General features: G+C 44.9%; 1 protein-coding gene across 2 annotated transcripts in view; it reads right to left on the bottom strand.

Annotated features, from left to right (window-relative positions):
• Nucleotides 1–3,265: 3,265 nt before the first annotated feature.
• ahr1b (aryl hydrocarbon receptor 1b) overlaps nucleotides 3,266–16,154 on the bottom strand; it is an 82,497-nt gene continuing 69,608 nt past the window's right edge. For both annotated transcript variants that reach the window (XM_078403492.1, XM_078403491.1), the window contains exons 7-11: nucleotides 15,208–15,410; nucleotides 14,368–14,477; nucleotides 8,827–8,968; nucleotides 6,035–7,436; nucleotides 3,266–4,101 (exon numbers count right to left, since the gene is read on the bottom strand). In XM_078403492.1, the coding sequence (XP_078259618.1) occupies nucleotides 3,955–4,101; nucleotides 6,035–7,436; nucleotides 8,827–8,968; nucleotides 14,368–14,477; nucleotides 15,208–15,410 (2,004 nt within the window). In that variant the 3' untranslated portion in view covers nucleotides 3,266–3,954. The remainder of the gene's footprint in view (nucleotides 4,102–6,034; nucleotides 7,437–8,826; nucleotides 8,969–14,367; nucleotides 14,478–15,207; nucleotides 15,411–16,154) is intronic.

Here is a 16,154-nt window from a genome sequence, read left to right on the forward strand (position 1 = left end):
AATAAGTGAATGGGATTTTGCTTAGTTTGGAGATACAGCATGAAAACAGGCCAGTTAGTAAGTAGATAGGAAAGTTTTGGTGGGATATGGGCAGGCAAGTGAGACTCTCTCAGTTAGGCACCTTGTTTGGCTTGGATAGGTTGGGCTGAAGGGCCTGTTCCTGTGCTATATGGTGCAATCTTCAGCCCTTGCAATTGGGAGCCAAGTAGGACCCCCTGAACTGGACACTCAGTATCAAAAACATGACTTTGCCATCAGCCCCACAAAAGTACCTCTAAAAAGTCAGTTCCAGAGGTGGCAGAATGATGACAAAGGAATTTACTTTACGAGATTTCAAACATGAACGTAAATGTCATAGCAATGCTATTGTATTTTGGGTTTCAAATATGCCTCCCTGGGTGAACAAATAATGATCGGATTTATCAGACAATGCCTCCTACCTTTTGCAACCACTGGCTGCAACCACACTGTGAAGTCCTATCTGTCCAAGTGCTGTCAATATTCCACTCTGCCTTTTGCTCAGGACTATGCACACTATCAGGCTTTCCAACTGTCATGACATGATCAAACCCAACCTTATAACTTAGACTTGGCTGACATACTCTGGCTAAACCACTCTCTCCACATCCCATGTCCAGACATGCAGACCTTTCGGCCAGCATCACCCAAGGATGATCGGGGGATGACAATTCTTCCTCTCTCATGTTGGCCAAGACCCCTCCCCCATTGGGGTCGATCATCTCGGTCTCTTAATTACAATCAGAGAAATTGAGGGGAGAGGTCATTATATTACAGTGCACACTGACTGGTAATTCTGTAATGTCATCAGAGATAGACACAAAGTGTTGTAGTAACTCAGAGGGTCAGGCATCAACTCTGGAGAAAAAGAATGGGTAATATTTTGGGTCGGGACACTTCTTCAGACATCTGAGAAGTCTGGTCAGAGACCACTATAAAGTGAGACTTGAAACAAAGGCGCATTTGATACGTCAATTCATCATCTGCCAGAAATTATTTGAACCATCACCATATTCCTGGGAGGAAACAAATTTTCCCCAAAGACTCTCAGAAGTGCACAGATAAACGGGAAGAGTTGCAATATTCTACTTTATTCCACCTCTGATCGCTTATGTGGAAAATATTCCCAATATTCTTCTCCATCCACACATGATTCATTACCTTTGTTGGAATATCTGTTCAATCGACATCCATTCTTTGATCCAGCAACTCCAATCATAACCAGATCTTTTTCAAAGGTGCAGTTCATCTCAATCCCAATTGTTCATTGGGATCGAGATGAACTCGATATCCTGCCATTCATTGTGTGCAAGCTTCTTCTAATTTCTTGAATCCTTGGGCTTCAGTTCAATTCAATCTCTTCCACCCTCATTGTACAAGTCAGATAGATACATGGATGTATGCCATTGAACACTCAAGTGTTTTCTGTATCCTTTCCTGCTCATTTCAGTTCTCAACCTCACTCTGTCGCTCAGTGAGACCTCAGCTGATCTATATCTCAGTTCTATGGACCCTTTGCCTTGGAATGGTTCATCAGTCTCGTTTGTGAAAGCCAGCAACAGCTTCCAGGAAAATTATGTGAAGAGATATGTCACCTGAACGTTCTACTTTCAATTGTCTTGGACTTTCCCCCATGATCACATTGAATGGCGGTGCTGGCTCGAAGGGCCGAATGGCCTCCTCCTGCACCTATTGTCTATTGAAGAAATAATTCTTCAAGATTAACACTATCACCTGCTCCACTTTTCATAGAGACCTGATTACATCACCCATGTCTTCTCTCCTTAATAGAATACTTATTACTTATGCTTAATAACTTAATAATTTGAGCCCCAGCATCATTCTCATCAATCTGTGTGGAATTCCTCCAAAGCTAATTGGTCTTTTCTCCGTTTCCAGCCCAGAACAAAAGACAACGTCCTACGAGAGCTTTTTACATCTTTCCTCAAGAATTATTTCAACCTTGAGGCTTTATTCTCAGGTTTGAGTTTCAGAATCATGTGTTAAACTGGCTGATTTTCTTAAATGTCAGTTTGAAGCAACAACTACATAAAAGTCTCAAATGAAAAAGTTTAAATACTTGTGAAGTTGCACCTCTATTGACACATGTGAAGCACGATGTGTCTGATGTCATGTTGTTGAAGATATCAAAGCACTGTTCTTGGTCCGACTTAAAATAATTTTCTCCCCAATGCTAAACATTGACACTTCTTCACAACCTCACTGACCTGCAGGCGTCTTGTTCACCAAAGGGAAAGACATAACCCACTGGTTGGTTTAAAAATGGAAAACGATCAGAAATGAGGCTGTTTCCTAATCATGGCAGCTGAGACTGCAGAAACCTATAGCCATTTTCACATCTTCAGTCATCCGGAATGACTGGAATTTTTTGAGGATGTAACTAGGAAAATTGACAAGGGAGAGTCAGTGGATGTGGTGTACCTCGACTTTCAGAAAGCCTTCGACAAGGTCCCACATAGGAGATTAGTGGGCAAAATTAGGGCACATGGTATTGGGGGTAGGGTACTGACATGGATAGAAAATTGGTTGACAGACAGAAAGCAAAGAGTGGGGATAAATGGGTCCCTTTCGGAATGGCAGGCAGTGACCAGTGGGGTACCGCAAGGTTCGGTGCTGGGACCCCAGCTATTTACGATATACATTAATGACTTAGACGAAGGGATTAAAAGTACCATTAGCAAATTTGCAGATGATACTAAGTTGGGGGGTAGTGTGAATTGTGAGGAAGATGCAATAAGGCTGCAGGGTGACTTGGACAGGTTGTGTGAGTGGGCGGATACATGGCAGATGCAGTTTAATGTAGATAAGTGTGAGGTTATTCACTTTGGAAGCAAGAATAGAAAGGCAGATTATTATCTGAATGGTGTCAAGTTAGGAGGAGGGGGAGTTCAACGAGATCTGGGTGTCCTAGTGCATCAGTCAATGAAAGGAAGCATGCAGGTACAGCAGGCAGTGAAGAAAGCCAATGGAATGTTGGCCTTCGTAACAAGAGGAGTTGAGTATAGGAGCAAAGAGGTCCTTCTACAGTTGTACCGGGCCCTGGTGAGACCGCACCTGGAGTACTGTGTGCAGTTTTGGTCTCCAAATTTGAGGAAGGATATTCTTGCTATGGAGGGCGTGCAGCGTAGGTTCACTAGGTTAATTCCCGGAATGGCGGGACTGTCGTATGTTGAAAGGCTGGAGCGATTGGGCTTGTATACACTGGAATTTAGAAGGATGAGGGGGGATCTTATTGAAACATATAAGATAATTAGGGGATTGGACACATTAGAGGCAGATAACATGTTCCCAATGTTGGGGGAGTCCAGAACAAGGGGCCACAGTTTAAGAATAAGGGGTAGGCCATTTAGAACGGAGATGAGGAAGAACCTTTTCAGTCAGAGGGTGGTGAAGGTGTGGAATTCTCTGCCTCAGAAGGCAGTGGAGGCCAGTTCGTTGGATGCTTTCAAGAGAGAGCTGGATAAAGCTCTTAAGGATAGCGGAGTTAGGGAGTATGGGGAGAAGGCAGGAACAGGGTACTGATTGAGAGTGATCAGCCATGATCGCATTGAATGGCGGTGCTGGCTCGAAGGGCTGAATGGCCTACTCCTGCACCTATTGTCTATTGTCTATTGTCTATTGACTCTAATCAACACAAGGGTATACTACGCAACAGGTTTAGAAGGCAATTCACACTGCAGCCTGCACTTATGTTTACATGAAAATCGCCCAACTCATTCTACTCTGTATTTAGCACCTTAAAAAAATTTAAGCAGAGTAAACACTCAACGGTAAACACATCCCCTCATTAACAAAGAAAACAGGAGGATAACATGGACAATACTTCAGAGCAGAAGTACTTTAGTTTGCTTCAGAAATCTTCCGATGCTGCACGTGGTCCTTGTGCTGACACTGGAATGACCACTTGGTGGGAAGTCACTGAATGTAATAGCCAGGCAGTGGAGGGTTTGCAAAAACATCCGTGTAGGGATGTCCATTGTCTGAAGACGCTACGTTTCCACCTGGATGGACACAGGCATCAGGATATGCCACATCGACGGTGCTCGGAACACAGTTCTCCTCCTAAAGACACGGGCAGAGAAAGTAGAGAGACACATAAGATGAGATGAGATCAAGAGCTTCATTTAGTCTAGTTTACCAATGTTAACCTTAAACTGGAAATGTTCCATGCTCCACTATTAGGCTAACAGCGCAGGAGAGCCTCTCTCCGAGTCTGAATGAGGCTCGCTCTTCTCTACAAACCATACTCTCCGCCATAACTCCACAAGGACCTTTTGTGTCACGTTCTGACTGCTCCATTCAGCCACCTCCAAGGTAGTCACCTACTTGCCCAGAGATTCGATCCTGATTAACACACACATTACAAATGAGTCTTTGAAGCAATGTGGAATGCACATCTGCAGATATCGCATTGATTTGAGGCACCTTCCATTGGGAAATAGTTTATATCACCCCAATGGCTACATTTCTTAAATAACTGATACTGCAGGCAAAACACATAGGTTTTATGGGTAATTGATAATAATAATGTGAATGTTAAGAGTCAGATAGAAATAGAACATGGAAATAGGCCCTTCAGCTCATTGAGGTTTTTGGTGCACCAAACACTATACTGCACTAATCCTGTTTAATTCCTCCAAAATACCCATCATTTTGGCTCTTGATTCCACCCCTCACCTACATGTCAGGTGGAATTTAAAGCAGCTAATTAACCCACCAACCTGCAAGTTTGTGGGATATGGTAGGAAAGTGGAGCACCCAGGGGAAACCCACGCTGTCACAGGGAGAATATACAAACTGCACACTGACAGGGCCCGAGGTCAGGGTTAGACCCAGGTTGCTAGCATTCTGAGGCAGCGGCCCTCCCAGCTGCGCCACCAAGCTGCCCTGTTGTAAAGGCAACATCTATACCCAACTCTACCTGCCCTTAGAAGGTGCGGTTAAGTATTCCTAAACAGCAGAAGCAATCCGAAGCAGTCAAGTACTTCCCACGCCACTTCAGAGGGTGGACCAGATCACATAAACACTGGAAACCTCCTACCCTGAAGGAGGCTCAGGAACCCAGTGAGACTTTATGACTGGAACCAATCTTTTTCTGATTTCCAGATTTTCTTCAATTGATCAACTGAATTGAAGTTGTCAGTTGACATGGCATGGTTTGAACTCCTCTGGATTTCAGCTCAAGTAACGTCAGGATGTCTCTTATTCCAGGAACATGTCAACAATCACTAGAGGGGTTCAATCCCCTTCTCCCTGGAGGTCCCACTTACCGAGCTCCTGGTAGCTGCCTCAGATCCCCCTTATATTCAACAGACTATCCGCTGCCAATAATCCTCTGCAATATTTTGCAGGCACCTCCCATTACTAGCAAGCACATTTAAGATTTCCCACAGGCCTTATCTTATCTATCTCTGGCTTCCAGGCAGTCAAGTCCCTATCCAGTAGAAATTTATAGATGGTTCCAGTCCACACATCCACCCAAAATCATTAATTGGGTAACAGTATAAAAGGACAAGGGAGCTCACCCAGCACATGGAGCCTATTGAGTTGATCCACATCACAACTAATGTTCTGTTACACATCCTTCAAGATCCTGGATGACTTCAAGATGGTGCCTCCCTGTGCGGCAGCCATTGCAGCGGCTCCTGCTCACTGGTGAGCGTTTTTTCTCTTTCTTAGTAGTTAGTTAAGTTATTTCTCTCACTATTCTTGTGTATTAGCTTTGTGTATTAGTTTTGTGTAACTTTGTAAATTTCCCCGGTGTGGGACGAATAAAGGAATATATTATCCTATCCCAGCTTTGAATGCACATATTGATTGAATATCCACAGGCTTTCAGACCAGAGAATTAACAACCTCTACCTCAGCTCTAAAATACCTCATGCCTTGAGCTCTTCAGCCAGTGGAAACAGTTTCTCAACATCTACCCCCTTTCCTCAGAGACATTCGCTGAGATGCTAAAATCAAAATCAAAATGGAAACACGAGTTCGTTACCTTTTGGGAACCATCCTGAGCAAGGGATGGTGAAAACAATCCATACAGGTCTGCTGTAGGCTGCAGCTCCTCTGGGCAATGGTCTACAAAGTGGGCAGTGGAAGGATTCGACAGCGGGTGCTGGCAGAGCAGAGTTCCTTGTGCCGGCTGCTTCTGTGACGAAGCCTGAAAAGTTGAGGAGGTGGTGAGGAAGCTGCGGTACTGACTATCACCAGTCATTGTTAACTCCATGTAAGGTGTCCCATCCATGTGGTAACCCATCTCCTGCCCAATTTGAGTGGGGGCAAGAGACGATGGCACAGGCTGCTGATAGGAATCCACATTTTGTCCGATACCATAGCCACGAAAGGGATCCAGCCTGTAAGGAACAGACTCAACAGCTGTAGATGGGCAGACATAGTTTCGCCACTGGTGACCGTCCCTTGGCTGGGGGTCTGCCAGATGAAGGGAATGCACGCCATTGACAACAACCTGCTCCGCGGTTGTCGGCTCAAACTGGCACTCCGTGTGCAGTCGCACTTTCAGCAGCGGAGGCGTGGGTTCGCCTAGAGATCGGGGTGCATTGCAGGGCAGCGTGTGTTGGTCCCAAAGCCGGTTGTTCTGTTGGGGTTGTGACAGGGCTTGATGCTGCGTCAGCAGTGGAGGGTGGTGTCGAGGAACATCTTGGGAGGAAGACAGCGATTCACTCCCTGAGGCTGTGGGGTCCATGTTTGCTGCTTGGGGAAAGTTCGACAAAGGATATGGCTGGTGGTTTCCTGAGAGTCCCTGATCGTTGTTGGTCACCATCGAGTCGTGGATGTAGGACAAAATCTCACCATTTGTCATGATGTCATTTAACGTGGGGACGTAGTCGGGGTCTGTTTCCACCCTCACCATCCGCTCATCGTACAGGAGGAGCTCCAAGTCATCCGCCCCGAGCCCCAGGTTCTCGATCGCTCTGAACAAGTCGCTGTTCAAGCAGTTGTCCTCAGCCACCAGGTTGAGGGAATCCAAGGTGGCCAGCAAGGGATCGAGTGTCCTCCCGTTGTCCTGTGGCTGTCCTGTGTCACCAGGAACCAGCTGCCAGTTGCACCCTGCAGTGTCCCCAGAGTCAGCGGCCGCCCTGAAGGAGCTGCTGCTGAGAGGATACCTGGGCTCGGAAGCCGGGTGGCAGACGTACACAGACTCGTCCTGCTGCATCATGGCGCCCAGAAGCGAGCTGGGGTCCACCGATTTTTGCTGCTTCTCGGTTTTGCCTGACGTGCTCTTCCTCCCCCGGCCGCTCTTCCCCTTGGCCTGGTGCAGATCTGGCTGCCCTGGATTTGAGGAGGTGGTTATCTGGTAGAGCAGCGCCTCTCCCGTGGCAAAGCTGAAGCGCTGGTGCTGGGCGCGTTTGTGGAGCTCCTCCCCTCCTTCCTCATCGCTGTGGGAGCACAAAACAAGAAACCAATAGATTGATGCATGGTGGAGACTTCAAGCACATTTGACCACGTAGTGATCTAAGTGCAAGTGGCCAGGATCTCAGCTGGAGATCCCCAATGGGCTCACTGACCAGAAGCTCAGACATACAGCCAAGCCTCATCCTCCGTGCATTAGTACCAGAGCTGAGATGGAGGGAGTGCCATTCTCACTTCTCCACATTGAAGGGGAGACACCAGGAGCCAGGAGTCCTGCTCCAAACACCGCTGGAAGAAATGCAAGGCCTCAGCACCCACGGTCGGTAGCTGTCACTACTCTTGCAGAATGGACACACTGGACGGTGCCACAGTTGGAAGGGAGATTTCTTTTGGACTGCTTCCAATGCTACTATATCCTTTGTTAGATAATGGATATAAAGATAAGCTGGGTGTTCTAACCAAGAGTTATCTCTTAAATGACACAATACAAACATGATTACCACTGCTGTTTGTGGGGAGCTTCTTGTGTTAAAAATGGCTACCATGTTTCCCACAAAAGAGATGATGCCTTAAAATGAAACATATCGCTACGGTAAAGTAGGAAGAGGAATAAACTTCATTGACTTCAGAGCACTTTAGCATCTCCTAAGGTTGTCTTAGATTTATTTCTGGATTCAAAGCTTCAAGGACACTAAATACAGTTCCTAGTTTCAGAAGGAAGAAACTGCAACCAATAACAAGGCATGGTTGTCCATTGAGTGTTAACTAGGGAGAGGGGGAAAGAGGAGGAAAACATAAATGGGGCAACTGATTGAACCGCTGGTTCACAGCTCCAGTTATCCTATTCGATTTGACCTCAGATGCTGTCTGTGTAGATCAGTGTAAGGAATTTCACGGAACATCTCAGACAAGGCAGATAGTTTCAGCAGATAAATGCTTGAAGCTGAACTCAGGGACAGACGCCTGCATATGGACATCCATTCCCATTGCAGGGATTGGGCCATTAAACCTGCAGGGAATGTGAATCGCACCCAATAGCTGGGGAGGAGCAGACGGGGGTGGTGGACGATGCAAGAGGCAGGAAGTCCCACTGGGAGCAGAGGAATGGGACATGCAGTCCCAATCTTCCGTCATCCTTCCCTATGGGCCCACAAGATCAGGTTGCCGGCTAGGGAAGTCAGATTCTGCTTCAGCTGGAACCCAGACTAGGAAAAACAAAATCACCAACCCTGCGCTGTGATCTGCATGTTCACTACTTTATCCATCTCTCGTCTTGTTAGACAAACAGTGAAGAGGACCATCTGTGTTAAAAACCACAGCACATTCTCTGCAAGGGGGATCAAAACTGAGAGGGAATTAAGTGAAGCAGTAACAAAGGAAGGGGAACAGCACAGATTGATCCACACTCTCACTCACACCAGAGGCCTCTGTGTTACGATGATGTAGTCCGGCCTTCCATTCTTGTACACCAGCCTGGCGTTTGCTTGCACCCAGGCCCAGCGGTTGTCCTTGGTCAGCAGTCGGAACACAGTCAGGCCACTCTCGCCGGTTTTAATCACTGGAAGAGAAAGAGTGAACACAGACATCTGAGCCGATGGAAGAGCTTTCTTGGTCTGATTAACAGGCTGGAGGACATGAATCATCTGGACAGACTGCAGATGCTGTATTATACCACCACACAACTTAGGCGGAGGCCAATCAGCCCATTGAGGCCCTGACAGTGCTCAGAGCAATCCCCTTCTCTCACTTACTACGCTATAACCTAGTCTTTTGCATGTGCCCATTTGTTAATGATAGGTCCAATAACACCATTTAAGGACCATTTGGACATGTATATATATAGAAAAGGTTCAGAGGGATATAGGTCAAATGTGGGCACCTTGGTTCGCAGACAAATTGGGCTGAAGGGCATGTTTCCTTGCCATATGACGCTTCCTTACCCATTAACTCTAGGAAGCTTACAGCAGCCAAATCACCTCTAACCTACATGTCTTTCGGTTGAGGGAGCAAGCCGTGGTACCTGGGGGAAACCCAAATGCTCACTGGGTGAATTTGCAGACTCCACACAGACATCAACAAGGTCAGGATTGAACCTGGATATCTTATGCTGTGAGGCAACAACTCTACATGTGATGCCATTATTTTTAAGAGGGTGAGTCACTTAGCTACATGGGCATTACCTGCTAAGCACAGGGTCTAGATTGTATTAGTTCATTAGTCCATTGTTCTGGAGAAAAGATTCTCTTTTCCCAACTGATGGGCAATGCCAGGGCACTAATTCAACGCCTGTAGCCACGATAACCATGACTCCTATTCCCCCATCACGTCACCACTCTTTACGACAACTCTTGAACAGGACTGGAGAACGTTTTGCTGTTGAGCCAAGGACTGGAAATTCAGTTGGATCATCACTGTGATGTGTAGAATCCCTCCCACACTGGGAATGATGACTCTCTAGACTCCGCACTGTTCCTTGCCTGGGTTTATCACAGACTTGCAAACACTCTTGTGGGCATCTGTCCATTAAAAGGAAATGGTTCTACAACCACATTCTATCTAACCATTCCTGTTCACTTCTGCACCAGTCTTGATAAATCGCCACTAAATCTGCAGGACAATGTATTGACCAGAGAAAAATTAGATATTGATCTTGGATAAAAACATTTCCAGTTTTAGAAAATGGCAAATCAGAAATAAATAATCTACAGTTCGCCTGCAGTTCAACCATTCAGTGAACCAATACTAACTGACAAGATATTTCCCCTGTAACCTATTAAAATGAAGAGGTGTAGGGGATTTAAAGGATGATCGTGTTACATTGAAATTAGCATCATGATTGGAAATACCCTGAAGATCTAACTGGGCACAACTTCCAAACAGCTTGTGTAAAACCAGAAACAAAATGCGAATATCTTAATAGTCTCAATGTTAATTGGGTCAAGAAATATGGAAATATGGAACTACACAAGTCCAAGTTTAAGGCCATCATTGAACAGATGCTCAAGATCTAAATCGAATCTCATGAGATCTGGATAAAATAGTATGTGGGAAACATCAGACTTTCATCTTCCCAAATGTCAGCTTCACTGAGAGCTAATGTTCACTCCTCTCAAAGTTGTGGCTTCAGTCTGCACTCCAGGACTTGGGCAGGGACTCAAGTTGACAGCCAGTTGCATTACCATTCCTGAGGAAATATTAAATCGAGGCATTTGTTCTGACTGCAATTGGATGTAAAAAATCCAGTGCCACATTTTAAGAGTTTAGAATTTTCTCAGTGTTACCACACTCACTGCTAAGAGGCTAATTAATTCTTCTTCACATCTGCAGTTGATGCAAATAGATTGCAACACTACAACAGCAATTGTACTTCCTATGTGATGCATTGGTCTTGAAACACAATGGAGTTTCTACTGCAAATAATAAGGTACAATAGGTAGAGATTTTGCTTAAAGTGGTGCAGTCACTAATTCAAGCATTGACTGTTGGAGATGGGTGACCCTGACTCAGTGGATAGCATCTTCACATCACCATGGGATCTATGGGAAGACGTCCTGGATCAGACACAACTTCTGACCTTTGACTGTACGTTCCTGCAGAGGGACAATGAAATCACACCTCTCCTTGTCACCACATTGTCTGAAGATGTTGGTTTCTGCAGTTAACAGGGTTTTCCCACCACGCCTTTTGCACTGCTTGTATTTTCCAGTTTCCATGTGGGCCCAGGGGAAACAAAGGAAACAAAAGCAACAGGGACCTCGGGAAGGAGAGTCTAACACAGGCTCAATCCATACCAGAGGCAGATGAGGGTCTATAAAGATTCTAACTTAATTCTGGTTGCATTGCCCATTTGCCAGCATGAACGTTAAGAGAGTGGTAAGAGAGCTGAAGAATGGAACTAACATGGTAGCATGGTAACAATGTGAACACATTCTGCATCTGTGCAGTATGAATTCATATCAATGACCTCAAATAAATGTTAAGCCAACATTGTAATCTGGTTACTCAGATGTCAGTGCACTAGAAGGTTTGCATTTCAACAAAGAGTTCAACTTTAAGCCTCAACAAAACAAACTTCAAAGAGATGATGTGTGAGCTGGTCATGGTAAATCGGGAAATTACATTAAAGGGTTAGACAGTAAACAAGCGGTGGCTAATATTTAAAGTATTAATATATTGTTTACAACAAATATACATTCTTTTATGGTGTAAAATTCCAAGAGGAGAAAGTGGCAGAGGTGTGGCTTTCACGAGAAGTTAAGATAACATTAGATCAAAGGGATACATTTATAATGTTGACAAAAAGAGCAGTAAATTTGAGGTTTGAGAACATTTTCCGTATTCAGCAGTGCAGATCCAAGGCATTGATGAGGAAAAGGAAAGTAACAAGAAGCAATGATTAGGGTGTAAAAGCTTCCATGGACTGGGTCTGTACTCTCCAAAGTTTGGAGGAATGAGAGATGATTTTAATGAAACATTAAAAGTCTACTGGGCCACAAAAGAGTGGATGCTGGGAGGATATTTTCCTGGCTGCAGTACTGGAATAATGGGAGTCTCAATATAAAGAGTGTCCATTTAGGGCCAAGATGATAAGAAATGTCTTTAGTGAAGAGAGCAGTGAGTTTTTGCGTATTACTACCCAAGAGGGTTGTGGAGGCTCAGTTGCTGATATACTCCAGGCCGTCATTGTTAGATCTTTGACTATTAAGGGAATCAGGGAATACGGGCTCAGTGCAGGAAGATGGTGCTGAGGTAAAAGATTAGCCATGGTCTTACTGAATGTAGGAGAAAAAATGAGGGGCTGAATGGCCTCCCATTTCAACTTCGAATGAGGCATCCATTCCCATTCCTCTGATGTTGCTGGTGTTGGACATCACAGTGCTGTCCGAGCCCTCAGCCTTCAGGCGACATCTCTTCTTTGAGGAGGTCGACATTCTTGCAATCTTTTGGCAGGATTGACACACCTACGAATGCCAATCCTGCCAAAAAACAGTTGCCCTAACTCGATTGGGAAATCACCTGGAAACTAGGTCATTGCACGACCATGAACTGGTTTCAAAATTGAGCCTTTACCACTCAAAGGATACAACTCTATTCAGCTTGCAACTGGTCGGAATAATCAACAACCTTCAGAATTAAAAAAAAAATACTGCAAACGCTGCAGAAATCTGAAATAAAAATCTGAAAACATTGGAAACACTCAGCTAGTCAGGCAGTATCTGTGGAGTGAGAAACATCACTGTTTCTCAGGTCTGTGACTCTTCACCAGAACTAAATTCTGACAAAGGCTTCCTGTTCTGCAACAATTGCTGTTTCTCTCTCCACAGATGCCACCTGACCTGCTGAGCAGATCCAGCATTTTTTGTTGTCATCAAGCCCTAACTGACTCCAACCAGAATGGGTCTGTTTTGTTCAATATGTTGCATTGATCAGGCAACAGCACAATATCTTGGGAAACCGTTTTCTTCAAATCCCCCGGTACAATGTGTCTTTGGTAGACATATCACAGACATGAGCTACCCCAGTTAACAGCTTTGGAAGGGGAGAGCTGGGGGAGAAGTAATTGAGCAAATGTGCTTTCAGAAGCTCAAGTTCTGATGCCAGTTGGTGGAATTAGCAAATTCCACAGGATTGCTGAATTACATAGAATGCAAACTTTGTATGGGGGACTTCCCTAATGTATTAAAAAAACAGTGAGCATGTCATTTGTGTGCCAGAGTTTATTACAACTCAATTTTTTAAACTTCAATGTCACTGACATTTAATGCCGATCTCTAAACGTCCTTGACAAAGAGATGAAGTGTCACCTTCTAGAACCGATGAAGTCCAATGTAGTGGCCGTAGTGTGAGCGATTTGCCAGGCTATTTTACGGAGCATGTAACCTGCTGTAATAATGCTGTTAACTGTAACATGGTGTGACAGGCTCTCTTTAATCTCCTTGCTGCACTGACGATGAATCCTATTACAGTCTAAATGCCATTTCTTCACTAATCCATAGCTCTGTTGTATGTGTGAATGGGCGAGGCTCCTGTGGAACTGTTCTCAGCAGTTTTGGTGAAACAGACTGCTATTTCAGATCCAGGTCTTTCAACTCATCTCACATGGAGTGAACTATTGAACCACTCTTCACAAGATGACAGACTCATTGAAGCAAACGTCTTTTTGGGGCAGAAAGAACATTTCTAAAAACCACAACAGCAGCTGCATCATCTTTTGAGCCTGATGCTTGCCTAGAAGATCCCGTTTTATCTGGGGCTACCTTCTCCACGGGCTTTCTCCTCTGTAACAGCCCACAGAAATTCATTCAACTTCACAAAGACAAGGGTGTCAATAATGGCCAACTCCATTGACTGAGTGGTTGGTAAAAAAATAAAATTAAGCAGCAGCCCCTCACAACTTTTCTGATCATCCACCACCCTCCATTCTGGACTCCAGTGCAGAGGGCTTGTATACTAAAACAGGGATGCAATGTTGAGGCTCTGTAAGACGCTGGTAAGGCCGCATTTGGAAAATTATGAGCAATTTGGGCACCATACCTGAGGAAGGATATGCTGATTCTGGAGAGGGTCCAGAGGAGGCTTACAAGAGTGATCCCAGGAATGAGAAAATTAACCTAGGATGAGCGTTTGTTGGCACTGGGCCTGTACCCACTGGAGTTTAGAAAAAACCAATAAACAAAATGGGCATAGTTTGAACGCTGATGTGCAAGGTTCGGTGGAGGGCATGTCACTCATAATCCGGTGACCATCTTTGACCTGTTATGGGCCGCCTTCTGTAAGTTACCTGGGTTGATATATTATTCAGTGCTTCTGCTATAGCTTGGAAAGGTTTGAAATGTCAGTGGGTGAACTAAAACAGGGATTATTACAGCAGGTTACATGCTCCGTAAAATAGCCTGGCAAATCGCTGCTGAGGCAGCTGAGAGGAACATTAGGACAAAGGCAGACTGAGGCACTTACTCCGGACGTGATTTTCCGCACAATGCAACATGTCAGCCGCATGGATGAACTGGTATCCGGTCCCTCGTGCCCGGAGCTCGGCCTCTGTGTAGCCCAGAACAATCTTCCCTCTGAAACAAAGAACAAGAGGGGTTCAAAATCTTCAGTTGCACAGTGGGTTTCTTTGTCTAAAGAAAGTTAAAAAACGCTGAGATTGTTGTTCCTCTGCTTGGGCAGTAATATGAATAATTAGGCTGAAACCCAATAGATTTATGAAAGGATGGCAGGAATAGCCTTCCTTACTACCAATTCAAATTGTAAATTAACCTTTTAGGAATCCTGCATCAGCACTCTCAAGTCCCTTTGCACCTCTGATTTCTGAATCCACTCACTATTTAGAAAATAGTTTACGCCTTTATCAAAGTGCATGACCACAAACTTTGCTTTGCTGTATTTCATCTGCCACTTGTTTGCCCACTCTCCTAATCTATCCAAGTCCTTCTGCAGACTCTCTGCTTCCACCACACTACCGGCTCCTCCACCTATTTTTGTATCGTTCACAGCCTGAATCAGCAGAATAGCCTGACTAATAGCCCACATTGGTCTTCTGTAAACTGCCATCGGTGAAATGGTCTCTGGATTCACCTGTAGCAAATCCCGACTAAGTAAATCTCAACTAAATACACATGAAATCCCACACAAATGCTCTGAAAGACCGGATCCTGTACCTGAAGCTGGGAGTTTCATTCAAGTGTCCAATCCCTCAATTTAATTCCATTCCTGGTCCACCCCCAAAAAATCTATACTTCTTTGTACTTCTCGTTCTAAAGATTCCTTTCATCTTTCTCCCCAGGTTCTTACTTGGCGTCACAGGCAACTGGTGTGAAGTCTAACTTGTGTTTGGTTCTGAAGATCATGTTCTTGGTCCGGACCTCCAGGATGGAGGTGGCCTGGAGGGGAGCAGCCAGAGCAAAGAGAGCCAGCTGCGGTGGGATGGGAGTGCCGTCCTCAGCCTTCCTGTTCTGTCCATGGAGGAACCTCAGCCGCCCCTGGACGTTGAGAGCCTGGTGGTAAAAATAAAGAGGAAAAATAAACGTGGAGATGAAAATCAATATGCTGAACACCTAAATACAGATTCCCAATAATAGAATTCTCAAAGGAAGTCAAGTCAAATCAACTTTATTGTTATTGGCGGTTGGGTGGATTTACAATGAAAATCTTGCTTGCATCAGCATCGCAGGCACTTGGATTCAGACAACACACAAAACATACATTATACATAAATTACTCATAAATTCCACAAGCCAGTGAGTAGAAAATGACTTTAAAAATTAGAAAGTTTAAATTAGAAAACTAGTCTATGGCCGTGCACAAGGTGGTCTATATTGTTTTGTTGCAAGGGTAGGATTAGGGCTGTGCAGGTTGGTTCAAGAACCTGATGGTTGTAGAAAGGTAACTGTTCCTGAAACTGGTTGTGGTGTGGGACTTCAAGCTTCTGTACCTCCGTAGTAACAGTGAGAGTCCACCACTCTGCTGCTTCTCGCGCTCCAGTGCATTGGAACTGCAGTAACAGGCCATGATGCAACCAGTCAGGATAGTTTTTATGGTACATCTGCACAATTTATCTTCCTCACACACTTTGTGCTGACTTTAAGCACTCCCAGGTCTAGTATTGCACATTCAGATGGACAATGAAGCTCCCACTGCTCTGCCCCACACTTGTACCAGAAGACTTCCAAATTACCCACTATATCATCCATTGTACTTTCATGGAAATTTATCTACTCAGAACTGGGATGAAGAAGCTA

This window comes from Rhinoraja longicauda, chromosome 8, assembly GCF_053455715.1.
Source record: "Rhinoraja longicauda isolate Sanriku21f chromosome 8, sRhiLon1.1, whole genome shotgun sequence".
In the NCBI taxonomy this organism is placed as follows: domain Eukaryota; kingdom Metazoa; phylum Chordata; class Chondrichthyes; order Rajiformes; family Arhynchobatidae; genus Rhinoraja; species Rhinoraja longicauda.